At 43.5% G+C, this 23,547-nt stretch overlaps 2 protein-coding genes across 3 annotated transcripts in view; one reads left to right on the top strand and one right to left on the bottom strand.

The window, feature by feature from the left end:
- Positions 1–1,803: 1,803 nt before the first annotated feature.
- Positions 1,804–11,759, top strand: LOC121571214 (actin-related protein 2). The gene is made up of 9 exons (XM_045221843.1): positions 1,804–2,046; positions 7,705–7,815; positions 8,105–8,263; positions 8,526–8,655; positions 8,843–8,979; positions 9,349–9,498; positions 9,794–9,939; positions 10,689–10,821; positions 10,987–11,759. The coding sequence occupies exons 1-9, from the start codon at positions 1,999–2,001 to the stop codon at positions 11,155–11,157; spliced, it is 1,185 nt and encodes a 394-aa protein (XP_045077778.1). The 5' UTR covers positions 1,804–1,998; the 3' UTR covers positions 11,158–11,759.
- Positions 11,760–13,136: 1,377 nt separating this feature from the next.
- The window catches only part of LOC121571829 (ras and Rab interactor 2-like), a 52,083-nt gene continuing 41,672 nt past the window's right edge, over positions 13,137–23,547 (bottom strand). For both annotated transcript variants that reach the window (XM_045221841.1, XM_045221842.1), the window contains 4 exons: positions 22,398–22,709; positions 22,081–22,212; positions 21,292–21,467; positions 13,137–13,926 (listed from right to left, as the gene is read on the bottom strand). In XM_045221841.1, the coding sequence (XP_045077776.1) occupies positions 13,603–13,926; positions 21,292–21,467; positions 22,081–22,212; positions 22,398–22,709 (944 nt within the window). In that variant the 3' untranslated portion in view covers positions 13,137–13,602. The remainder of the gene's footprint in view (positions 13,927–21,291; positions 21,468–22,080; positions 22,213–22,397; positions 22,710–23,547) is intronic.

Below are 23,547 nucleotides of genomic sequence, written 5' to 3'. Positions count from 1 at the left end.
AGTGATAGCCTTCCTTCTTCAAGATCCCTTTTACCCTGTACAAATCTCCCACTTTACCACCACCAAAGCAACCCCAGACCATCACATTGCCTCCACCATGCTTGACAGATGGCATCAAGCACTCCTCCAGCATCTTTTCATTTGGTCTGCGTCTCACAAATGTTCTTATTTGTGATCCGAACACCTCAAACTTCGATTCATCTGTCCATAACACTTTTTTCCAATCTTCCTCTGTCCAGTGTCTGTGTTCTTTTGCCCATCTTAATCTTTTATTTTTATTGGCCAGTCTGAGATATGGCTTTTTCTTTGCAACTCTGCCTAGACGGTCAGCATCCCGGAGTCGCCTCTTCACTGTTGACGTTGAGACTGGTGTTTTGTGGGTACTATTTAATGAAGCTGCCAGTTGAGGACCTGTGAGGCGCCTGTTTCTCAAACTAGACACTCTAATGTATTTGTCCTCTTGCTCAATTGTGCACCGGGGCCTCCCACTCCTCTTTCTATTCTGGTTAGAGCCAGTTTGCGCTGTTCTGTGAAGGGAGTAGTACACAGCGTTGAACGAGATCTTCAGTTTCTTGGCAATTTCTCGCATGGAATAGCCTTCATTTCTCAGAACAAGAATAGACTGACGAGTTTCAGAAGAAAGTTATTTGTTTCTGGCCATTTTGAGCCTGTAATCGATCCCACAATTGCTGATGCTCTAGATACTCAACTAGTCTCAATAAGGCCAGTTTTATTGCTGTGCTAACATAATTGCAATAGGGTTTTCTAATGATCAATTAGCCTTTTAAAATGATAAACCTGGATTAGCAAACACAACGTACCATTGAAACACAGGACTGATGGTTGCTGATAATGGGCCTCTGTACGCCTATGTAGATATTCCATTAAAAATCAGCCGTTTCCAGCTACAATAGCCATTTACAGCATTAACAATGTCTACACTGTATTTCTGATCAATTTGATGTTATTTTAATGGACAAAAAAAATGCTTTTCTTTCGAAAACAAGGAAATTTCTAAGTGACCCCAAACTTTTGAACGGTTGTATAACTATGCTGCTTTGTATGATGTGTCCAAAACATCCCCATTATAATATTATTCAAACCTGGTATATTCTTTACACTGTTGTATGAGGCATCATTCAGTGTGTGGAATCCTCTGCACTGCTCTCTCTAGAGATGTACTTCATACATGCATTGCCTTTCAGAGCAAAACAATAAGTGAGTGATTTGGATAAAAAGGAAATGAAACTACGAAATATAAAAGCAAGATTTATAAGTAGCCCAGGGGAGTGAACGTGAAGCACAACTCCTTGATGTGCCTATAAACCTTCGAGGACAGCATAACGACCTGGTTCATATATATGACTGTTTTTTCTTTATATATACCCATATAAATATCACCATACAATACGTCGTTGTGGGATGTATTCATTGGAAAATAAGTATTTTGTAAAAATGTGTCTGGTTGTGTATGAATTTGGAATAAATGAAACAATGTTGATTCAAACCTCTTGTTGAGGTCTGCACGAACGATGCATGAGCGTTTAATGGTGAAAAGGAGCGAATATTCGATAGTGGTCAAGAGGAAGAAGCCGTAGGTTGTTTGTTTGGGAGGTGGATTCATATGTGCTGGGTTTGAAAGGCTTACCTCAAACGGCATCACTTTTTCATAATTGAACGAATTAGAGTTGATTTGTGACCACCAACTAGACAGAGAGATTGACACATAGCCTACCTGTAGACCTATGCCCATTCGCCCCCCCCCCCCTTGTCTTTTCTCCTGCTCCCACTAGTCTCGACCCCGCCCACACTTCACGTTATTGAAGGAAGAAGAATTTGCTGCTGCCCTGAAGTCCCTCATATTTTGCATTTTGTACGAATCTTTCCCCGTGTGTTCAAAAATAAATTAAGTTTTGCTTAATTGGACTAGCCCACCTGGGTTGAGAGCCCCGACAGAAGGGAATAGATAGAGGTACCTTCACTCACCATCAGTGGAACATGGACAGCGAGGGCAGAAAGGTTGTCGTCTGTGACAATGGCACAGGGGTAAGTGAATATGTCGACAAAACGTTGTTTTAATTACTTGTATTTTTTTAAATCACTACGCCACCAAGTAAAACATGTTTTATATCTAATGTTTTTAGGATTTCGGAATGAATTATGAGAGTATGCATCATTGGAATTTAACAACCTGGAAGAAGTAATGTGGGCTATATCTTAATCAATTGTATTTGTGCAGGGCAGGCTCCAGCCATAGTTGAGAGTTAGAATAGGAGAGTACACAAGGAGTAAGTTCGAAATTTGGTTGTGAATCAGCAGTTTTTCTCATGTTTTTTCAGTCACTGACAGTCACCCAATTAGCCATGTCAGCTAACAATTTTTTGATTGGCAAGTTAGTCTAGCCAGTTATCTAAACTTGTAGTAATCATGGCAGAGGGGGCCTTGAACTGCAGGAAATGTGCTATAAAACTTTTAACATTTCTCTCCACACCATGGCAAAATGGGTAGAATAGCTGGAAATTAGCTTTAAAATTGCAAAAAAGTATCTGAGTAGGATTGCAGGAAATTTGTTATGAAATTGAAAAATAATATCTCTCTCCGCTCCATGGCAATATTTGTAGAACTGCAGAAAACTTGCTTTAAAACTACAAAAATGTCTCTCTGCCCCATTGCAAAATAAGTAGAATTTAATTAAATCTGTTATACAGTTGCAACCAAATCTCGCTTAGGGCCCCAAAAGGCTAGAGCCGGCCCTGTATTTGTGTTGATAGCAGCACAGTTAAGTTACTTTCTTCTATCCTGCTACAAAATTGCAACATTTTATTCCTAAATGTGGTAACAGAGAGTCACTTAAATAAGTATGGTGTTGTAGAAGCCTATGTAGAATGCTGCTCTCCGTGCAGGTAGTAGGTAGGGTTGTGGGTCTGTTTTGAGTGCACATCTGTCTGGACTTGTCACAGCAGACTCCTCTTATTCACACAAACTGCCATACATGGTGGTGATGTGTTGGAGTGAGCTGTTATTGGACGGGAACCAGGAATGAACACAACCAAATCATTTCTGAGATAATTCTCAGTTCCTCATGCTTCTTGCTTCTTGAGTTCATCTGCACGAAACAAATGGATATTGGAAGACCCTTTAAACTTTCTGTCCTGCAGAAGTACAATATAGACTCATGAACTACTGGTCTAAGGCACTGCATCACAGTGCTAGCTGTGCCACTAGAGATCCTGGTTCGAATCCAGGCTCTGTCGTAGCCGGCCGTGACCGGGAGACCCATGGGGCGGCGCACAATTGGCCCAGCGTCGTCCAGGGTAGGGGAGGGAATGGCCGGCAGGGATGTAGCTCAGTTGGTAGAGCATGGCGTTTGCAACGCCAGGGTTGTGGGTTCGATTCCCACGGGGGGCCAGTATAAAAAAATTAATAAAAATAATGTATGCACTCACTAACTGTAAGTCGCTCTGGATAAGAGCGTCTGCTAAATGACTAAAATGTAAATGTAATGAGCTTACTTGCCCTGCCTCCACTTGTGTCTGGTGCTAGTGCTTGGAATAGAGGTCTAGGCGGGACTGATTTCTACATCCCGCACCCGCAGCTTTTAATACTGCACCCGCCCACTCACGCTGGCTTTCTGTCCGACTCCCACCCGCTCCCGCAAGAACTGGCCCCGAACCCAACCCCAGTTCCGCAATGTTATTTTAGGTGTGTGACGCAGCTTGTTTGGCAGCTATTGTCCCAGCAATTTTGCGCCCTATAGGCAATATACAAATGCGCAGAAATAATCTAAGAAATAGGCTAGGTTATATTACCAGAGATTCTCACGTGGCCCATTATATTAGGCTATCTATCGGTATTAATGGGCTATATCATCCAATAGGCTAGACGTACAGTAGTTTGAAGAGAACAGAGTTGGAGAGAGCACGGACACTTGCACTTTCTTTTGAGCTACGTTTTGTAAATAGCATACCATTTTGATGATTTTCAGACAGAGACAAATGTGGATGATCAATAAGCCTTTTTATTTCCAAGAAATGTAGTAAACTATAGCCTAATCATATTTAGGTAGTTCATTTCCTTGGAAATATATTTATCTGCCCCGTGCTTCTCCGCCCATGCATATAGCCTTCTCTATTTAATTGAGACCATATGGCACCTGATCTCGCACGCCCAAGAGGAGATGTAGTCTTCTGAGTGGCGCAGTGGTCTAAGGCAGTGCTAGCTGTGCCACTAGAGACCGGGAGACCCATGGGGCGGCGCACAATTGGCCCAGCGTCGTCCAGGGTAGGGGAGGGAATGGCCGGCAGGGATGTAGCTCAGTTGGTAGAGCATGGCGTTTGCAACGCCAGGGTTGTGTGTTCGTTTCCCACGGGGGGCCAGTATGAACAAATAAAATAAAAAATAATAATAATGTATGCACTCACTAACTGTAAGTCGCTCTGGATAAGAGCGTCTGCTAAATGACTAAAATGTAAATGTAAGGCTACTGAACTTGAAGCAGCAATAGTGAGAAGGGGCACTTGCACTTTCTCTTGGGTTACAGTATGGTATGCGCAGGTTGCGCCTTTTCCTTTTCAATGATGATCACATTTTTGGATTGCACCTCGAACCATGTTTGTTGAGCGCCCTCCCCTTCTTTCCATTATCAATATTTATTTACAGACACTGTAGTAAACTTAAGCATAATAATATTTAAGTTAATTTCTTTGGAAATATAACTGCCACGTGATTCTCATGCATACAGTGTAAACCCCAATGTGCTGTCATAAACATTTTTTTTTGTGGAGGAAACCAGTTGCACTTAATATATCTGAGTACAGTTACTTAAAGTGATTTTGTAGTCACTACTCAAACCGATAGAGTCACTGTGACATTGTAAGGGGTCCAGATTTGAGTTGTATCAGTTTAATTTTGGGGGGTAACGTCCCCACTAAGACATTGCTCAAATATACTTTCCCAGTATGCCTTGCCTTTTCGAGTGAATTGTAGAGTTACCACCAATGACAGTATTTGTTTAATGACATTAGCTAGGTTTCCATCCAATTGCCTAACGATTTTCATGCGAATATTCTAAAATCTGCATGAAAACAATATGCGCATTTTCCCACCAGAGATGTGTTTCCATCAAATGGACTTGTTGCAGGTAAAAAGCTGTGAGAGATTATGTAGTGCACATAAAAATAAAATTTGCGGTTAAATTTCCCATGTACCGAATAAAAAATATGGGTTTCTATGGCTTTTTCCAAAAATGTTGCGTTATAGCGAATGTGCCCACTCTGGTATTGGCACGTGCGCTCAAGCCAACAAGTTGCATACAGCCTACAGTGCGGGTATAGCCTACCTACATGATGAGGTTATTATAGACAAAAGAGCGAGACAATTTTTATTTGTCAAACGGCAGCCAAGCATCGATCATTATGTAAACAGAGTGCAAGGCGATGAGCTTGATGCTCCTTATTGGAAATGAGCATCAAGCTTATCACCTTGCACTTTCACCACCCTGTGAAGATCATGATAACTTATATCTGTAGCCTAATAAACTGCATGCTTTCCCTAGTCATAGTGGGAGGACCCCACAGCATGTCATCGTGTGAATCCAAGTTTACTTCGATATGATGGTTATTATATCAATATTTGCGCATAAAAGCGTTTCCACCGCCATTTCTCGCATAATTAATTTTACCGACACAAAGAGTTCCCACCTTGTCTAGCATATTTTGCTTTGTCGACATTTAAAAAGTTTACCGACAAATGTGCTGTTTCCATCAGGCCTGTCATGACGTTTATTTTCTGACATGTACTTTACTCACATGAAAAGGTTGGATGGAAACCTGGTTAGAGACATGGTTGTTGAATTCGTTCATTTGGCGAATGTGAGTTCCTAGGCGAATGTTATCATTATAATTAAACTCTTTATGACAATACATTACATATCTCATAAGGCCTTATTTTGAGGCCTAGCTTTACCCAAATACAGTGGCCTGAAACTGATGGTTTACAGGCCACATCAGGCCTGCAAGTGCGGTTGCAAAATTCCGGTAACTTTCCCAAAATTCCCAGATTTTCAAAAAATCCTGGTTGAAGGATTTCCAGGAATCTTCCAACCGGGATTACTAGAAAACCTGGGAAATGTAACATACTTTTGCTACCCTACCTACAAGTCATATTATGCTGGTTTGCAAAGTGATGTGTGATTCCTATTTGAATCCAGCCATAGTTAGGAAATCCAACATACCTTTTTATTCACCTGCAACCTGCATTCATAATGACTGCCAGGATTAGGAACAGTGTGAGGAGACTACCTAAGACATTTAAACTGGAGCAACCATTTCAGTAACAGGTGCAAAAAATCTAACTCAATTATTGGATTAGTTTAGAAAAATTATAGTTATTTATCGCTGTGTAGCATAAGATGAATCAATCAATCACTCAATGTAACTTTCGGTTTTGAACCCCAGCTTCAAACAGCTGAAAATACAATATTTTTGGTTATGGAAATTATATTTCACAGTGGTTTAGATGGTACAATGATTCTCTACACTATACTTTCTTGTTTTGTCACATAAACTGAAATTAGGCGAACTATTACAATTTCTGCAACCAGGAAATGGCAGAGCGATTTCTGCATAGTGCTTCTTTAATAACATTTAGTTGATGTGACTTCTCATTTAGTTTTGAGTCAGTACCACAAACGTTTTAAGTAAAAATGACATTTCATTGACTTTGAGTTCAACGTACTAGAAGTATTTGAGTTAAAAATGCCTTGGGCTTTACAGTGTAGGCAGCCTACTCTATTTAATTGAGACCACACATATAGGCGCGCTTGATCTCGCACGCCCAACTTGGAGAGGAGAGGTAGGCTACTGAACTTGAAGCAGCGAATGCTGAGAGTTTGTGAATAATACAACAGAGGTGTTTTTAACACAATATTTCTGACAGCCTGCTCCCACCCGCAGCATAAAAAATGCAGACCGCGCCGCAATGATCTCTGTAAGGGCCCGCAGGTCCTGTGGGCATCCCGCGGGAATGCTTGGAATGTATTGCACACCTTCAGGCTATGGAATGTGTCTTGGCCACATAGACAAGTTAGGACATTTAAAGAAATACACTGTAAAAAACGTAACTTGTTCTTAAAGTAACTTAATGGCAGCCAGTTACCTGTACGTTACTGTAAAAAAGGCACTGTATGTTACCGTAAATACCAAAGAAACTTTGGTTTAACAGTACATTACTGTAAAGTTTACAGTTTAACAGTACATTACTGTAAACTTACTGTTAAACCAACGTTTCTTTGGTACCTTTTGTACCTTTGTACCTTTTTTAAACTGCAATTTACAGGTAACTGGCATCCAATAAGTTACTTAAAAACAACAGGATTTTTTTGTGTGTGTTGTAAGCACACAGGTAAATAGACAGCAATAGCCCAATAAAATGTATAATTTACTATTTCATGATGCATTTTACACTGTTGTTAATGCTGACTTGATACAGTTGTTTGACACATCAGCCTTTAAAGTTGAACTGAAAATATTTTGCAGAAGTTTAGCATGGGTGACATTCTCTGTGATCACATTTTGGTTTCCACTCAACGCACAAAAATGTATGACTTTTTCAGCAGACTGGTCTTTCCTTAGCCTCTCATGTTGAAAGTGTATTGAAAGTGAAAGCTACCAACATCATGTTTCTTTTGTATTGGTTCCCATGCAGTTTGTCAAGTGTGGCTTCGCTGGCTCCAACTTCCCTGAGCACATCTTCCCTGCGTTGGTGGGTCGGCCCGTCATTCGGTCAAACACCAAGGTCGGAAACATCGAGATTAAGGTGAGGTTAATTAAGGAGAGAGAGTTGACTTCCAGCCTAAAGACAAACACTGACTCTTACGTGTCAAGGGAAAAGTTATTCTCCAAACATGAATGCTCCTCAGCTGTGCATATTCTCCTTTGATTGTGCATGATTGTCATGTAAGCAATCAAGACTGTAAACTCCCTCTCTGACAATCACAATATAGAGGTAATATCTCGAAGTGCCATGTCTGTAGCCTCTGTATAATTCTGAATAATCAAATAAATCTAAAGCAACTCCCCTGGTGACCCCCCAAACCTGAACCTAGGACTTGATGGTGGGTGACGAGGCCAGTGAGTGTCGCTCCATGCTGGAGGTGTCTTACCCCATGGACAACGGCATAGTGCGCTCCTGGGAAGACATGCTTCACTTGTGGGACTACACCTTTGGCCCTGGGCGCCTCAATATCAGTCCCCCAGACTGCAAGGTCAGTTATTGTATTTTACATTTTAAAATTTTTATTTAACCTTTTTATACAGGTTAGTTTAATTTAGGTAAAATAAAAATTAATTGCAAGAGAGACCTAGGTATGAAGTGCATTTAGTCTGTTAAACTTCCAATTAAGTCTTAGACATTCCATAAAACGTTAGGATTGCATCTTTAAATTAAAAAACTGTTTTTACATTCCTCTGCCCTCTGTGTATGTTGTGATGTTGTGTGGGGATCAATAAAGTTGAATTCGATTCAAGGTGCTGCTGACGGAACCGCCCATGAACCCCACTAAGAACCGGGAGAAGATTGCTGAGGTCATGTTCGAGACCTACCAGTTCCACGGCATCTATGTGGCCATCCAGGCCGTGCTCACACTCTATGCCCAGGGTAAGGGGAGACTAGACCCAAAGACATGGCTCTCCCTGTAATATATAATAACATACTATAGTGTAATGCTTAGACTTTAGCTCCACAGGAAAACACATTCTTGTGGGGGCGCAGGTTCGAACCCAGTCGGTCACCATCATACCGTCTGTTATGTGACCCTGTGTGTCCTGCCCTGTCCTGTCTCCAGGGTTGCTAACGGGTGTGGTTGTGGATTCGGGTGATGGTGTGACCCACATCTGTCCCGTGTACGAGGGCTTCTCTCTCCCCCATCTCACACGCAGGCTGGACATCGCAGGACGTGACATCACACGCTACCTCATCAAGGTGTGTACAAGGGCTGCGTCTCAAATGGCACCCTATTCTCTCTGCAGCACACTACTTAGGGTGACATCTGGGATGCATCCAAGGAAACCTTAGTGGATATGGCAATATTTATGCTGTCCCTCATCTAAATCATCATTAAAAAAAAAAAACTTTTTATTTCTTTTTAATGTATTCCTATATATATATATTTTTCTATTTCCTTCGTTTACATTTTTTTATATATTTTTATCTTTTTGTTTTGTCAAAAAAAAAATTATGTAATTTTTTTGCAAATGATAGCCTATAGGACTATTTTGTAATGAAAATTACTTTCTGGGGATGAATATAAAAGACTCCTTTTAATTTTTTCACCTCTGATCCACCTCTCAGCTGCTGTTGCTGCGCGGCTATGTCTTCAACCACTCGGCTGACTTTGAGACCGTTCGCATGATGAAGGAGGAACTATGCTACGTGGGATACAACATAGAACAGGAGCAGAAACTGGCCACAGAGACCACCGTGCTAGTGGAGTCATACATGGTACTAAAGCTAACCCTATCCACACATGTCAATTTAGAGAGAATGGTTATGAATGTGATCAATGCTCTTTTAGCTTGGGTAGCAATCTGTTTCTCTGTTAACAAACGGACTGCGGCAAGGCGACAATGTAGCAATGTTGCAAAACTCCGAAACAATCTGACACCCAGGATAACCTTATATGAATCTCTCTAGCCCATGCCCATAGCTACTGTAAATATATCATGACATAAAATACTTCAGAAAATAAAGAGGTATGAATTTGTAATTATTCACTAACTCTCTCTCTCTGTTCTAGCTCCCTGATGGTCGTCAGGTGATGGTGGGAGGGGAGCGGTTCGGTGCCCCTGAGGCCCTCTTCCAGCCCCACCTCATCAACGTAGAGGGAGCCGGCGTGGCTGAGCTGCTGTTCAACACCATCCAAGCTGCTGACATAGATCTCAGGTCAGAGATGCACCACCCTGCTGCTGGTCTCCACATGGTTTAATGGCTGGACATAAAGCTTCTAGCTAGCCTTGTCCCGTACTGTATGAGTTGTAGTAAACTTTTCTATTGTTTGTTTTAATGCCATACAAGAAAGGGAGGAGGCTATAGCATCAGGTCAGCTATACAATACAGTACACTGTGGGCCCATGCTAAAGTTAGAGATCTGCACAATAATTGTTACATAGTTGTAATATATTTAAGCAATAAGGCACGAGGGGGTGTGGTATATGACCAATATACCACGGCTAAGGGATGTTATTATGCACGACGCAACACAGAGTGTCTGGATACAGCCCTTAGCCGTGGTATATTGGCCATATACCACAAACCCAGAGGTGCCTTATTGCTATCATAAACTGGTTACCAACGTAATTAGAGCAGTAAAAATAAATGTTTTGTCATACCCGTGGTATACGGTCTGATATACCACGGTTGTCAGCCAATCAGCATTCGGGGCTTGAACGGCCCAGTTTATAAATGTGTATATTACACATTTTTACCCACATTATATATTGTCGTTACATACATGCGTAAGTGTAGGTTATTGTAGTTGTTTGGTAGCTGTATTAAATATATGAAGCCATAATATTATACTATAGCTAGATGACCTCAATCTCCCTCACTCACCCATTAAATAAATAAGAACTGTATGCATACATTATGGTTTATGTCTGATTCTATGTTGTATGTGCCTCTCCCACCGGAAGGTCTGACTTCTACAAGCACATTGTGCTGTCAGGGGGCACCACCATGTACCCCGGCCTTCCCTCCAGACTGGAGAGAGAGATCAAACAGCTGTACCTAGAGAGGGTGCTGCAGGGGGACACTGAGAAGCTCTCTGTAAGCACACACAAATGCGTGGAAGCACACAGACACATAGAGGCATGCACGGACGCTTACACACAAATATGTACGCACACCTGTGTAAATGTTCTGTTCCTTCATTTTAGTTTACCATATGTTTTTCGACCCACTCCTTTTCAACCGTTCCCTCCCTCTGTACAGAAGTTTAAGATCCGCATTGAGGACCCTCCACGGCGTAAACACATGGTGTTCATGGGTGGAGCAGTGCTGGCCAACATTATGAAGGACAAGGAGTCCTTCTGGCTGAGCCGGGCTGAGTACCTGGAGAAAGGCCTAAAGGTTCTGGACAAACTGGGAGGCGGCGTGAGATAAAGGTGAAATAGTGGTTAGCTAGGGTCTCTCTCACACACACACACAAGGTCTGGGGGTGCTGGACAAACTGGGGCGCGGCAATAGATGGAAGTCCTGGGTCGTATTGACTTGGCACAAACGGAAGAAAACGTTGTGCTCTAATGAATATGACAGTGGATAAAATGGGGGCCGGGGTCAGCTAGACAAAACAAAGACTATATGATGGGACTACTGGGTTTAAAACTGTGATGCTGTAATAGAGAAAATATAATGCCTTCCTGGATGCATAGGGGCCAGCCATTGCCTGTCTGATTAGAAATCTCTGTTATAAGAAGCATGAAATAGAATAGCATTTTCCTCTTCGTAACAGTCAACTTTCCAAGTTGTTTTCATTGTCAAATGGACATATTGTATTGCATACAATACAACAATTATACAGTTACACAATAGAATAGTACAATTGTAATGTTTCATATTTTTACCATTTTAATTCACACTGTGTCAAATGGAACCCTTTTGAGGTAGTTCGTCATGCCATTGTTTCAAATGCATATGAAAATAAATACAACAGACTAAATGCCAAATTGAATAAAGTGAATGTCATCGTCTTTGATGACTGAATAGCCCTTTTGTACTGGACGATATCTTTGTGTCTTTAAAGAATGGTAGTTATCACTTATTTTCTGTCATCAATCATTTATGTAAACACATTTGGAAAATAGCCATATTTCTTCATTCTGACAGTGTAGAGAATATGATTATTCAAAGATTCTGTGACCGTTGTGGATTGAGGTTGCCAGAACCTGTCTGATATATAAGAATAGTAATTAGCTGTTTCCCAGTGGTGACTTGTAACATTCCCTCTACATTATAACTTCATGATATTACTGTACATATTTTAGGCAGCAAACACTGATAAACAAAGAATACATAATGTAACAGCACTATGAACAGATATTGCAATTTTATTGCGATTTTGTATTACTGGACAAAACACAGCAATTAGTTATACGTTCAAAGAAATAGTGAATGCCATAATGTTGCCTTTTTCAACACAATCAACACATGCATCACATACGAAACCCGCAAATTCTTTACATAAAATTAAAACAGCATGCAATAGTCCTCAGAGAACGTGTCATTTTTCGTCTTTAAATTAACCGGCGTCCAATGAAAACTTTAATTAAGTAAAATATTTCACTTTCGTATACTTAAACTTGTGATTCATATTAAATATTATAACTATTCCACATTTTAAACAATTAGTGTAATAATACATTATCATAAGTGTTTTTTGAAAATAATAACATCAAGTTGAACAGTCAGTTGACAAAGATGACCTGCAGCAGGAGGAGTCACCATGGCTTTACATTCAACCAATCACCATGAGGTATAGCATGGTCCCATTTTTATTGGCTGTTGTCACATAGATTGTCTTTTCTCTGAGAAGCTCCCTTTTTCATGGAATGTTATAGCAGTTCTATAGAAACAGTAATTGAAAGTAAAACAGAAAAAAAGCTATTATTTTGACAAATATGTCCCTTTCTTATCATAAAGTGAAATTCAGTTGGCAAAACCAGGAAATATTGTGCCATTCAACAAAAGTCCTCAAACATGTTGTCTATTTGTGAAGTTTAAAATGTTTTCCCCCAGCCTGTCAACTGTCGACAGTACGTCACTAGAGATGGCAGCGTCAACATCAACAGTACCTCAGACCCAGAATCACAAAATGGCTTCATGGCGTTTGCTTGTATTGGCTCTTATTTACGCCAATATCCGTAACACTGTAAATAAGTCAAAAGAACCACGTCCATCTTACATTAAAGAAAATATTATCCCTTAAGCTTCACACATTCCTATGTGTATGACTTTACTTTCTTAACTTTGGTATTGAGGTTTGGTCTTGTAAAAAATATGTATGTTGCTTGTACAGTACAGTAGCAATACTTCCAAAGGACATACTGGTAGCTAGGGGTTTAGCCCCCCCCTCCCATCCCAACCCTCAATAACAGGGTTCCGAACATAGACATAGAATTTATAGAATTCATTCTAATTCTATGGTTCCAACCAAGGAGCAGCAGACTGATGCACAGAAGTGATGTGAATAATAGACAACCAACCTGCCCTTTATCTAAGGCTGTATCAAGTGACACCCTATTCTCCATGTAGTGCACTACTTTTGGCACAATATTCCCCATATAGTGCACTACATTTGGCACCATATTCCCCATATAGTGCACTACTTTCAACAGACATGTAGTGCAGTGCACTACCTTTAAACCTCCACTATGGAATAGGGTGCCATTTGAGACTTGCCCCTTAGTCTTTAGTGTGGGCTGTAGTTATGACAACACGTCCAAGACACAACACAGCTTTTTTAATCAATCAACCAATCGAAAAACGCTGAGATCCGAGAAGAACCCTTCCCTCTCTTCCTCTTCCTCTCTCCTTCCATCCTTCCCTCAATCACTCCTCACACACGGACTCCCCCAGGTCCACAGCTCCCCCTCTGGTCAGCCGCCGCATCTTGCTGAAGTCGTGGTCCGTGCGGAGGTAGGAGAGAGAGGGGCCTCCTTCGCTGTGGCTGGCCAGGTCCTTAGGCTGTGCCTGGGGGGGAAGGGCCCTCATTTCCCCCCCGGACCTCCAGTAGAGGTTGTAGTCCTGGGGCTCGGAAACGCCGAAGGTGGAGGCACAGAGCTGGGCCAGGGCCTCACTGCTCTCGCCGGCTCTCCACTGCAGCGTCCGCACAGCACTGCGCTCGCCGTCCTGGAACAGTATCCGAACGCACCTCTGCACACACACAGGCAGAAACACACACACACAGGCAGAAACACACACGTAGAAGCAGACACACACATACGTACAAGCACCCCCCCCACACACACACAAACACGCACACACACAAAATGAGTTATAAAATGTATCATCTTATTAACTCACATAAACAGCCTTTATAACACAGCCCTCAGAAAGCACACAAAGATCAGAGGTTCAAAATAACAGATTGTCTTCCATTCATTTGAACCAAACTAACTCAACACTGTTTGTTAACACAGCTTTACATACTGTAGGCTATATACCATAAATCCTCATTCCTCAATATAAATCAATACCAACCACTCTCAAAATAGCCTACATTGCATAGAGTCTTCACTGTTTATTCAACAGTATTCATAGACATGTATAGTCTTTATATTCTAACAAATTCTCTACTTTTATATCTTTACGTTAAACACACCCACTTTAAACACAAATACTTTAAACACACACACACTGTAAACATACATATAACCAGCTCCATTAAATCATACTGTCCCTTCATCTTGACAAAAATAATCCATACATTTACACATAACTAGTATACATGAAAGTACAACAATATACATCTCCACTAAATGGAAATACAGCATACCATAATACACATAACACTGTCTGAATGTTCTGTACTGTTCAAATGTATTACATAATTGGAGAACCACCTACAGTACCAGCTCCATTTAACGCACACACGCACACCTGATACAGCCCCCAGCAACACATTTCCCATGAACCTCTATTATAACCACATCATTAAACAACATTAAAAAGCAGCAACTTACAGAGTCACTGAGCTCCTCGCTGTCCGTGTGCATATTGTGTTTGCTATCTTCAGTGGGTTTCTGCTGCTCAGTAAATTTCATGTTATCTGACCGCCCACTTCTTCATAGCACTTAGCTAGCTCACTGATCTCCCTCAGTGGCAGAACTGCAAATCTGTTGGCGTGTGTTTGTGTTATAGCTATTTGAATAGAGTGAGCAGCCCACGTGACTGAATAGCTAACCACAGTATTTGTACCATTTCATCTGATGAATGGTTGTCATCATTTGCGGACGCATCAAATACTAGGAGAATGGTTTGTGTGAGTGTGTTAGAACTAGCTGCTAATTGAAGGGAGTGAGTATACCACACGTCATTAACAAGCTATCCACCATACTATGTTTACTGGTGGTCAGGATTTGGGGAATAACAAGCACGAGGAGGGTGCGCCTGTCTGGAGTGCTAGATGGGCGGGGTTTGTTCTTTTGAGACTATTCCATTGGTTCCATTGCACCAGGCATCACAATCCAGCACAGCTAAAGTATTTGAAGGAAAATGAATTCTATTTGAACCCAGGTCTGGTGTTAAGTAGAGGACTGGCCACCCTTCAAAGCCTGGTTCCTCCTGGGTTTCTTCCTGCCTCCTAGGGTGTTTTTCCTAGCTACTGTGCTTCTGCATTGCTTGCTCTTTGGGGTTTTATGCTGTGTATCTTAGGGTTACTTGCGTAACCCCGGTTCTATGATAATATGAGTGATGTCTCACAATGGGATTCGCTCAGCGGATCACGTCTGATTGGAGACAGACAGGTCGAATGACGAATGAGGTGAGCCCCTCTCCTCATAAGGCTCTACTCGCCCGGCCACTGGTCATTCTCAAGCATGCCGCTCTTTCTTGCACTCTTGCGAGCAGGGAAATGCGGTGAGACACCTCAATCATATTATCATAGAACCGGGGTTACACAAGTAGGTCCTATTTCAAATACTTGTTTCGATGTCTCACAATGGGATACATATGGCCAACTCCAGTATCCGAAGCCAGGGTAGTCCCAACAGCATCACCCTTCAGAGGATCCGACACTGAGGAAGTATGCACCAACAAAGGCACAGTGACATCCAGCCGGTAAAAACCTCCTAAACATATGAGGGGTGGCCCAGCATGCGTTACGCAAATTTCCTGTAAAGAAATGCCTTATTTTCCAATACAATAGGGATAGCTGTTAACGAGATAGGGGCCCCCTCCTTGCAGGGAGGCTCCCAAGAAACAAAGAGGTGTGGTAGCTCTTACACAACACTCTCGCTTTATCCAAGCAAATGCGCAACGCACATACTGGACACAAACAGTGGAGACGCTCTTCTTCCGTATACGGGAAGAGCAGCAGGTGGAAACCACAAGCTCTAAGGCAAGACAACCACAGCTGCCGCTGACCTTACGCATAAAGGCGGGTTTGGGGAGGAGAACCCTGGGGCAAACTGTAGGCACGAATGGTGGACTGACACAGCATGCAGCCCACTTACTCGTTTTGCAGACATAAGGGCAGATGGTAAAGTGTTTAGAAGAGGTTTATTACATCTCAACGCTTTCCCGCGGCTCAAGAGGCTGCCGTGAGGAAGCCTCATGCACAATAGACAGGTCCCAAGATGGGGCTAAAGGCTTGGAGACCGAATGTAAGCGACGCGCACCCTTCATCAACGACATAACAGAGGGTGTTCCCCTATGTGTAACTGTCAAGGTCTGTATGACAGGCTGAGATAGAGGCTAAACAGACCTTTGGAGATCTTCACGCTGTCCAAAAAGGTCCTGCAATGAAGAATAGAAACCTTGGATACAGAGCTTTAAAGGAAATATCTGTGTAGGTCACAGCACTTCTCAAAAACGCACCGCCTGTTTTTCCAAACAGTGAGCATGTAGAAGGGGCACTGGCACTCTGGATCGTCAATAATCTTGAGTGGCAGGCCTGTCGCATTCAGATTCATGGCAAATCTTACTGTACGCTTGGGTCAGAAGATCCCTGTGTAATGGTGGCTACCAGGACTGGTTGTGAAGCAGGAGAGTGATCTCTGCTAACCAGGGCGTCCCTGGTCATCGAGGGGCTCGAAGATGAGGGATAAGCCTGTTATCTCACTCTACTTATCAGAGTGGAGGGTGCCAGGCATAGGGGAGAAAAGAGCGTAGGGCATCACCCTTGACAGGGTGTGCCAGTGCTTCCACCCCTAGTGGTGCGTTTATCACCATGCAGGGATGGAGTCTGGATAGATGCGGAAAGCAGGCTGGTCAGCACGCGCGGAATGCGCACCCCAGGGCGTGACAATGCTGCGGTTGCGCATTGCGAGGTATCTCGCAGTTAACTGGGATACCTCGCAATGTGTCTGAGGCATATGAGCATAGTGTTTTCCAGCATATGCTATACCGTGTCACAGAGCGGGGCTTTGCGCGAAAGAGCATCTGGTGGAATTACGTAAACCGCCAAACGGTGGAGTTAAAAAGAAGAAGGAAACATGCTGGTTACTCAGATGTCCTAACCCTAAGCAGTAGAGCAGCTATGTGTCTGGTCTGTCTTGGCACTACCCCGGAGGGGAGGGTTATCATGAGCGAAAGTATCCCCAGCTGCTCTCTTCTGAAAAGGGGAAGTAGAGCAGACAAATTCCTGACTGTGCGAACCAAAAACGGGGTATAAAAAGGAGGAAAAAACTCTGCAGCGTAGTGGACTTGGGCATACCTGATAGCTGTCTGGAGCTCCGACGCCCCCCTTCTTTTATTTTTCCTCGGACCTGAAAGTAGAAGTAAGGAAATACTGTACTGACTGTCCTCTAGCTCGATAGTAAGGTTTTCTATCAATTGGGCTGAGTTGCCAATATTCCCCAAAAAGAGGCGGAACCTTGTTGTGGCCGCAGCAAAGGACTGTTTACCTTCAGGTTTGGTCTGGTTCAAGGGCTTAACCTGGGTATTGGCAGTCTGCTGTGTCGCAGGGGGTTTTGGTCCCCTAAGGCCAGCGCATTGCCCCTTCCCCACTGTGAGGCTGGGGCGGGTTGCAGTGACCAATGGGCTGCCACTGGGCCTGGGTTTGTGGGGCAGGCAGAAGTTGAAGGCTGGTTGCGACAGAGGGCCCGAAAAACGTATTGGTGTCACAGGAGGTTCAATTTCTCTTTGTCTGTTAAGCTGGACAAGTTTAACCAAAGTGCCCTTTCTCCCACCACCACCACGCTCATGATACGACCACAGCCTTGGATGGCAATACGGGAGGCGCGTAGGTTTAGATCTGTAATCATACACATCTCATCTCAAGGATCCAAATCCAGTTGCTTCCCCACCTCCTCCAGTAACTCTGCATGGTAGGCCATCAATAAAGAGGTCACGTTGAGTGCTCTGATTGATAGGGCTGAGGTTTTGTACATCTTAGGGAAAATACAGGCGGAAAAGTGCTCCGTCTTTCCAAGGAGGGAAGTACCAGTATAGTGCTAGTAGCACGACGTGTGGGGTGGAGGTAATCAGCCAGTGACGGCTCCACCATGGGAGTGTTGCAAAATCCAGATTCCTCCATATTGTGCATGTCCAGGCTAGGGGAGCTCCTAGACAGGATCTTGCTGGTAAGGGGCTTGTCCCATAAGCTCCTAGCCTCCCTGAGGCAAGCTGGGACCGCAGGAAGCAGTTGTTTAACGGGGCCATAGGGGATGGTTCGTACAGATCCCTTCCGGGGTCATGGCCCCCCAAGGGAGTTGGCCACTCGATGCCAAGTCTGGCCATGGCTCACTTGCAAATGCTAAAGGAGCCCAAACTCCATGTGAGGGAGATTTGCGGCTCTTCCGTCCTGGGGGCAGGGAGACCTACGGACTTGAGAGTGGGAAACAGTGGTGTCGTCACCCTCAATCTCAGTCTCAAAGTCGAGGAGACCCAAGAGATTAATCCTGACGTCATCCCCTAGCTTGCCTTCCCGACACCATATCGTCAGACAGTGAGGGGCTCGCCTCAGCTTGGCTCGGTTACGGGGGGCTGAGCCTCAACCTCGGTCGGTGGCTGCGAGGTGAGGGAGGGGGTAGTGATAACGTAGCATTTTAGCCTCCACCTGATACCCGCTCTAGTCAGCAATTTACAATGATTACAGGACTCGGGGTTGTCGAGTGCTTCCTGAGCATGTTCCCTTCCCAGGCAATTGATAAATAGAAGGTGAAAATCATTTTCTGCAATCATGGAGCCGCAAGCGCAAGAAAGTGGGGGTTTGAGTGTTTGGCTCAGCTAGCCTTGGGATGGGGCAGCAGTAGCCATTGTATAGAACAGGGATAGCTGATGCAGAGACACCTGTTGTAAAAACAACATGTAAGCCCTGGGCTTTTGATAGGCATAAGCTAGCTAGTAGAAGCCTCGTGGCTAATGCTGGGTACGGTGTGCACAGTGAAAACGCTTACAGCCGCGAAGCTAGTAGACTTGGGCAGTATCCAGATTCTCATATCTTCATACAGTCTTTCTCTCATCCCGGAATTTAAGGTGTTACCGGCATATCACACAAGGGGGCGCTAAAAACACAAGAAAAGCCCATTGGGTCTCTATTACCAGAATGCTAACAAAATTTGCACAAACTAATAGCGAAATCACTCAACTCTAACAAGCGATAACGAACATAAACGAATTGCAAAGACAACTAAATCCAGCTCATAAAGTTATGCAAGCATAGCTAGTAGCTAACGAATGTGATTTTCAGTGAGTGTGGACACATAAAAGTGAAAGTGAACAAGAGAAATTGTGCAAAGGAACAAAGTTGTGATGCATGCTTTTCTGAAGGAAGAGCAGGATGTGTACACGGAGCAGAGGGGAGAAGAATGGAAGAGAAAAAAAAACGCTAGTAGGAAGCACAGGGAAAAAATGGCAGCTGTACAGATATCTAATCTAGAGCTCTTTGACTTCTGTCAGAAAGCCATTATAAGATATCTGATGGCAAACATTTAGTAGTAAATTCTATAGAACACTCTAGATATAGAACACTATGGGCTCACCGGCTCCCTCTTTCTCCTGTTGTGCTGTTTACAAACAAACAAGTGGCTGGCTCAACCTTTCTGGGGAACTACGGTAAGCTTCATAATGTATAATAATGTGACAGATGAAATAAAGATCGCAATCTGCTTTATCTCCTAACGTTATTGCACAAGTTGACTGCAGGTATTAACTTAAAAGTAGCTACAAATATTCACATTTATTAAAAAACTTTAAAGAAATAGTTTTGATGGTATTGAAAAACTATCTCGTGGCTTTTTCCAAATACCCCGGTATACAGTATATACGGTATACCACCCAAGCCTAGAGGCAATAATGCTAGCTAGCAGCTACCTCGTGGCTAAGGCATGCTATAGCTAGCACAGTGCTACCCGGAGGGAACCACGTGGAGGGCAGTTAGAGCCGTGAGGCTAACCAGTCGGTCTAGTTAACATAAACAAGTAAACCAAGGTTAAACTAGACTAGAGAAGGGAGCTAGCAATATTACCGTGTTGCAGGTAGTAATGCTGGTGTGGTTAGCTTGCTTTCCAGCGAGATAACCAGGCAGTGTTGCCAACTCCTCAGTAAGAAAAGTAGCTATTGGCTGTCTTAAAAGTCGCTAGAAGTCGCTAAATGACATCATCACCTAATTTGCATAATTGGCCAGATGCATGTAATTGTGATGGACGCTGTAGGAGAGAGGAATAACGTCGTGGGAGAGACAAAAAGTGAGTAAAAAACACCCTACATTTACATCCCGCCCTGAATGTAAGCCAGGGCGGGATCAGCCAGCGGCGGCTTCCCACATGCGTGATTAATTTCCAGTCTGGACGCGGAGGGGTGAACATCCCCTGCTCTGACTGCAGCTGGGAGGGACTGCTGCGCGAGGACTGGGCCGCCTGTGAGTGCTTTGGGACGGGGGTGGGGCCCGGGTGGGGCCCACGGCAGCACCCGCTGCTCGTTGAGAAGAGTAAGAACGATACGTGCTTTCACGTCAGAGTCTCCAAAAGTCTCCAATAACACCAGAAAAAGTCACTAGTCGCTTTTTTGAAAATGTGTCGCTAGAGGGGTCTGAAAACTCGCTGAATATAGCGACAAAGTCGCTAAATTGGTAACACTGTAACCAGGTTAGCTTAAGCCTTGTGGCGTGAGCTAGCCCTTTGTTAGTGTGGTTAGCTAGCTTTCCAGCTAGCTAGCCAAGTTAGCTAAAGTCTTGCGGCGTAGCTAGCTGTGTGACGTTAGCTACCACCGGAGACTGATGAGTAGAAAATGTATTCTACTCGAAGCAAAACTTTCCTTACGGTCAGTACCCAACACTATCGACAGGAGCTGATCGTCCTACATTCGGCAGTGTTAACCTCACGGTTTGCCTGAGAAGAGTTCAGTAGTAAGACAGGGATCTAGTCGTGCTGAGGTTAGTGATCGCTTCCGTAAGGAAGAGAGGCGAGAATAACCAGTGGGTGGTGTCTCCAACAGACGTGATCCACTGAGACAATCCCATTGTGAGATATCGAAACAAGTATTTGAAATAGAACTGTAAATAGCTTTGTGACAACTGCTGTTGTGAAAAGAGTTTTATAAAATAACATTGATTGATTGATTGAAGTAGTGTCTTACCTGGTTCTGTTGTCTCTCCTGGTGGCTCTTGGCTTCCAGGCTGCGTCTGCGGCCCCACTCCCTCAGCCCATCCTGTGCCTCACGAGTCAGACCTCCTGGGGGGACTTGGTCCCCCTCCACCTCCGGGCTCTGGATCAAACACAGGCTGGCATAGACGCTGGTCAGGTAGTACCCACCTAGGAGACGGGATCGGGGCACAGAGCACAGCAAAATGTCAATACAGTGACTTTGAATGGCATCTAAATATCCATTCACCCACAGATATCTTCATTATCCCCCATGTTCTTTTAAAGGTGGAGGGGTGTATGAGGGAAAGGGTTATAGTGGGTGTAGTAGTTCATAGTGGGTGTAGTTCATAGTGGGTGTAGTTCATAGTGGGTGTAGTTCATAGTGGTACCCTCTCCTTTGGGGTAGAAGTAAGGTGTGTGGTAACACTTTATTTTAATGGTCCGTAATAAACCATTTATTAATCATTACTCCCACATTTATAAACCATTTACTAATCAAAGTAAAGTATTTTTGCAGTCCCTAATCTAAAGTGAGCGCTATTTAACCTTAACCCTTACCTAACCTTAACACTAAATGGTGTGCAATGTTTTTGTAAATGCCTTATGAATGGTTTATAATGAAGTGTTACAATAAAGTGTAACCAGGTGTGTATTGTGGGGTGTACTGTATTAAGGGTTGTAGTAAGTGTGTAGTCTGACCATCTCCCCTAGGGGTGTAGTTAGAGGTATAGGTGTGTTAAAGTTGGACGGGGTATTTGTGTAGTAGGGGTGTAGTGCGTACCCTCCCCAGTGAGCCAGGAGGGCTCCAGCAGCTCCATCATGTACTCCACCTCCAGTAGGATCTGAGGTGTGTTACACATCACTATCACATAAGACAGCGCCGGCAGGAAGTCCGCCGAGCTCACTTCCTGTCCTGGTAGCAGGAAGAGGATGGCAAGACAGATTTAACAGTTAATTGATTATTACATTGGATAACAGCTCCTAGTTTATAACAGGCAAATAAATTGTGTTATTAAAATGTTTATATTTATAATAGATAATGACTCATTTTGGCTACTTTATATTAAATTAAATCAAGCAAAGTGAAGGCCCACTCACCACCTTCGTGGAGGGCCCCCATGGCTTTCTGGACCGCCTTGCACATCTGCAGAAGCAGCAGCATCTTGTCTATGGGCGAGTGGGTGCGCTGCATGAGCGCCAGCTTCTGCCTCACCCTCTCCACGCCGCGGGTGTCGGGCACGCCCACAAGCACCCCAAGGCGCTCCATCGCCCCCTCTTGGCAGTCCAGGAGACTGCAGGCCAGGCGCTGGGTGGAGCCGTCCTGTCTGTGGAGGGAGAGGAGGGCCTGGCCAAGCAGCACCTTCAGAGGCTTCAGCACACAGCCAAACATGGCCTTCTCCAGGGCTAAGTCTGCATGGGGGAACACACACCCATACGTCGGTATGCACGCACACACAGACGTACGCATGAACATGCACCAACAAACGCGCACGCAAGTGCACGTGCACACACACACTAGCGGTTGAAGATTGAGGAGAAACATTGTATAAAGCTACACATTATTTCTGATCTTATCTCAAACATCTCAAAGTACCAGTTCTATATAAACATACCCCTACACACAACACACACCAACCACTTCTTTACTTAGGAAAATATTATTCATTACTGAGGGACTGGGGGATGTGGCGGTATACAGGCCTGACTGACTGGGCTGACATTGTCCAACACACATAAAGCTCATCTCAGCTCTACAGTGGGGAGAACAAGTATTTGATACACTGCCGATTTTGCAGGTTTTCCTACTTACAAAGCATGTAGAGGTCTGTCATTTTTATCATAGGTACACTTCAACTGTGAGAGACGGAATCTAAAACATAAATCCAGAAAATCACATTGTATGATTTTTAAGTAATTAATTTGCATTTTATTGCATGACATAAGTATTTGATACATCAGAAAAGCAGAACTTAATAAAGTGGGGGAAAAAGTATTTAGTCAGCCACCAGTTGTGCATGTTCTCCCACTTAAAAAGATGAGAGAGGCCTGTAATTTTCATCATAGGTACACGTCAACTATGACAGACAAAATGAGGAAAAAAATCCAGAAAATCACATTGTAGGATTTTTAATGAATTTATTTGCAAATTATGGTGGAAAATAAGTATTTGGTCAATAACAAAAGTTTCTCAATACTTTGTTATATACCCTTTGTTGGCAATGACACAGGTCAAACGTTTTCTGTAAGT

The sequence above is a fragment of the Coregonus clupeaformis genome, chromosome 8 (assembly GCF_020615455.1).
Source record: "Coregonus clupeaformis isolate EN_2021a chromosome 8, ASM2061545v1, whole genome shotgun sequence".
Classification (NCBI taxonomy): Eukaryota; Metazoa; Chordata; class Actinopteri; order Salmoniformes; family Salmonidae; genus Coregonus; species Coregonus clupeaformis.
This window is presented reverse-complemented; position numbering and strand designations above follow the sequence as displayed.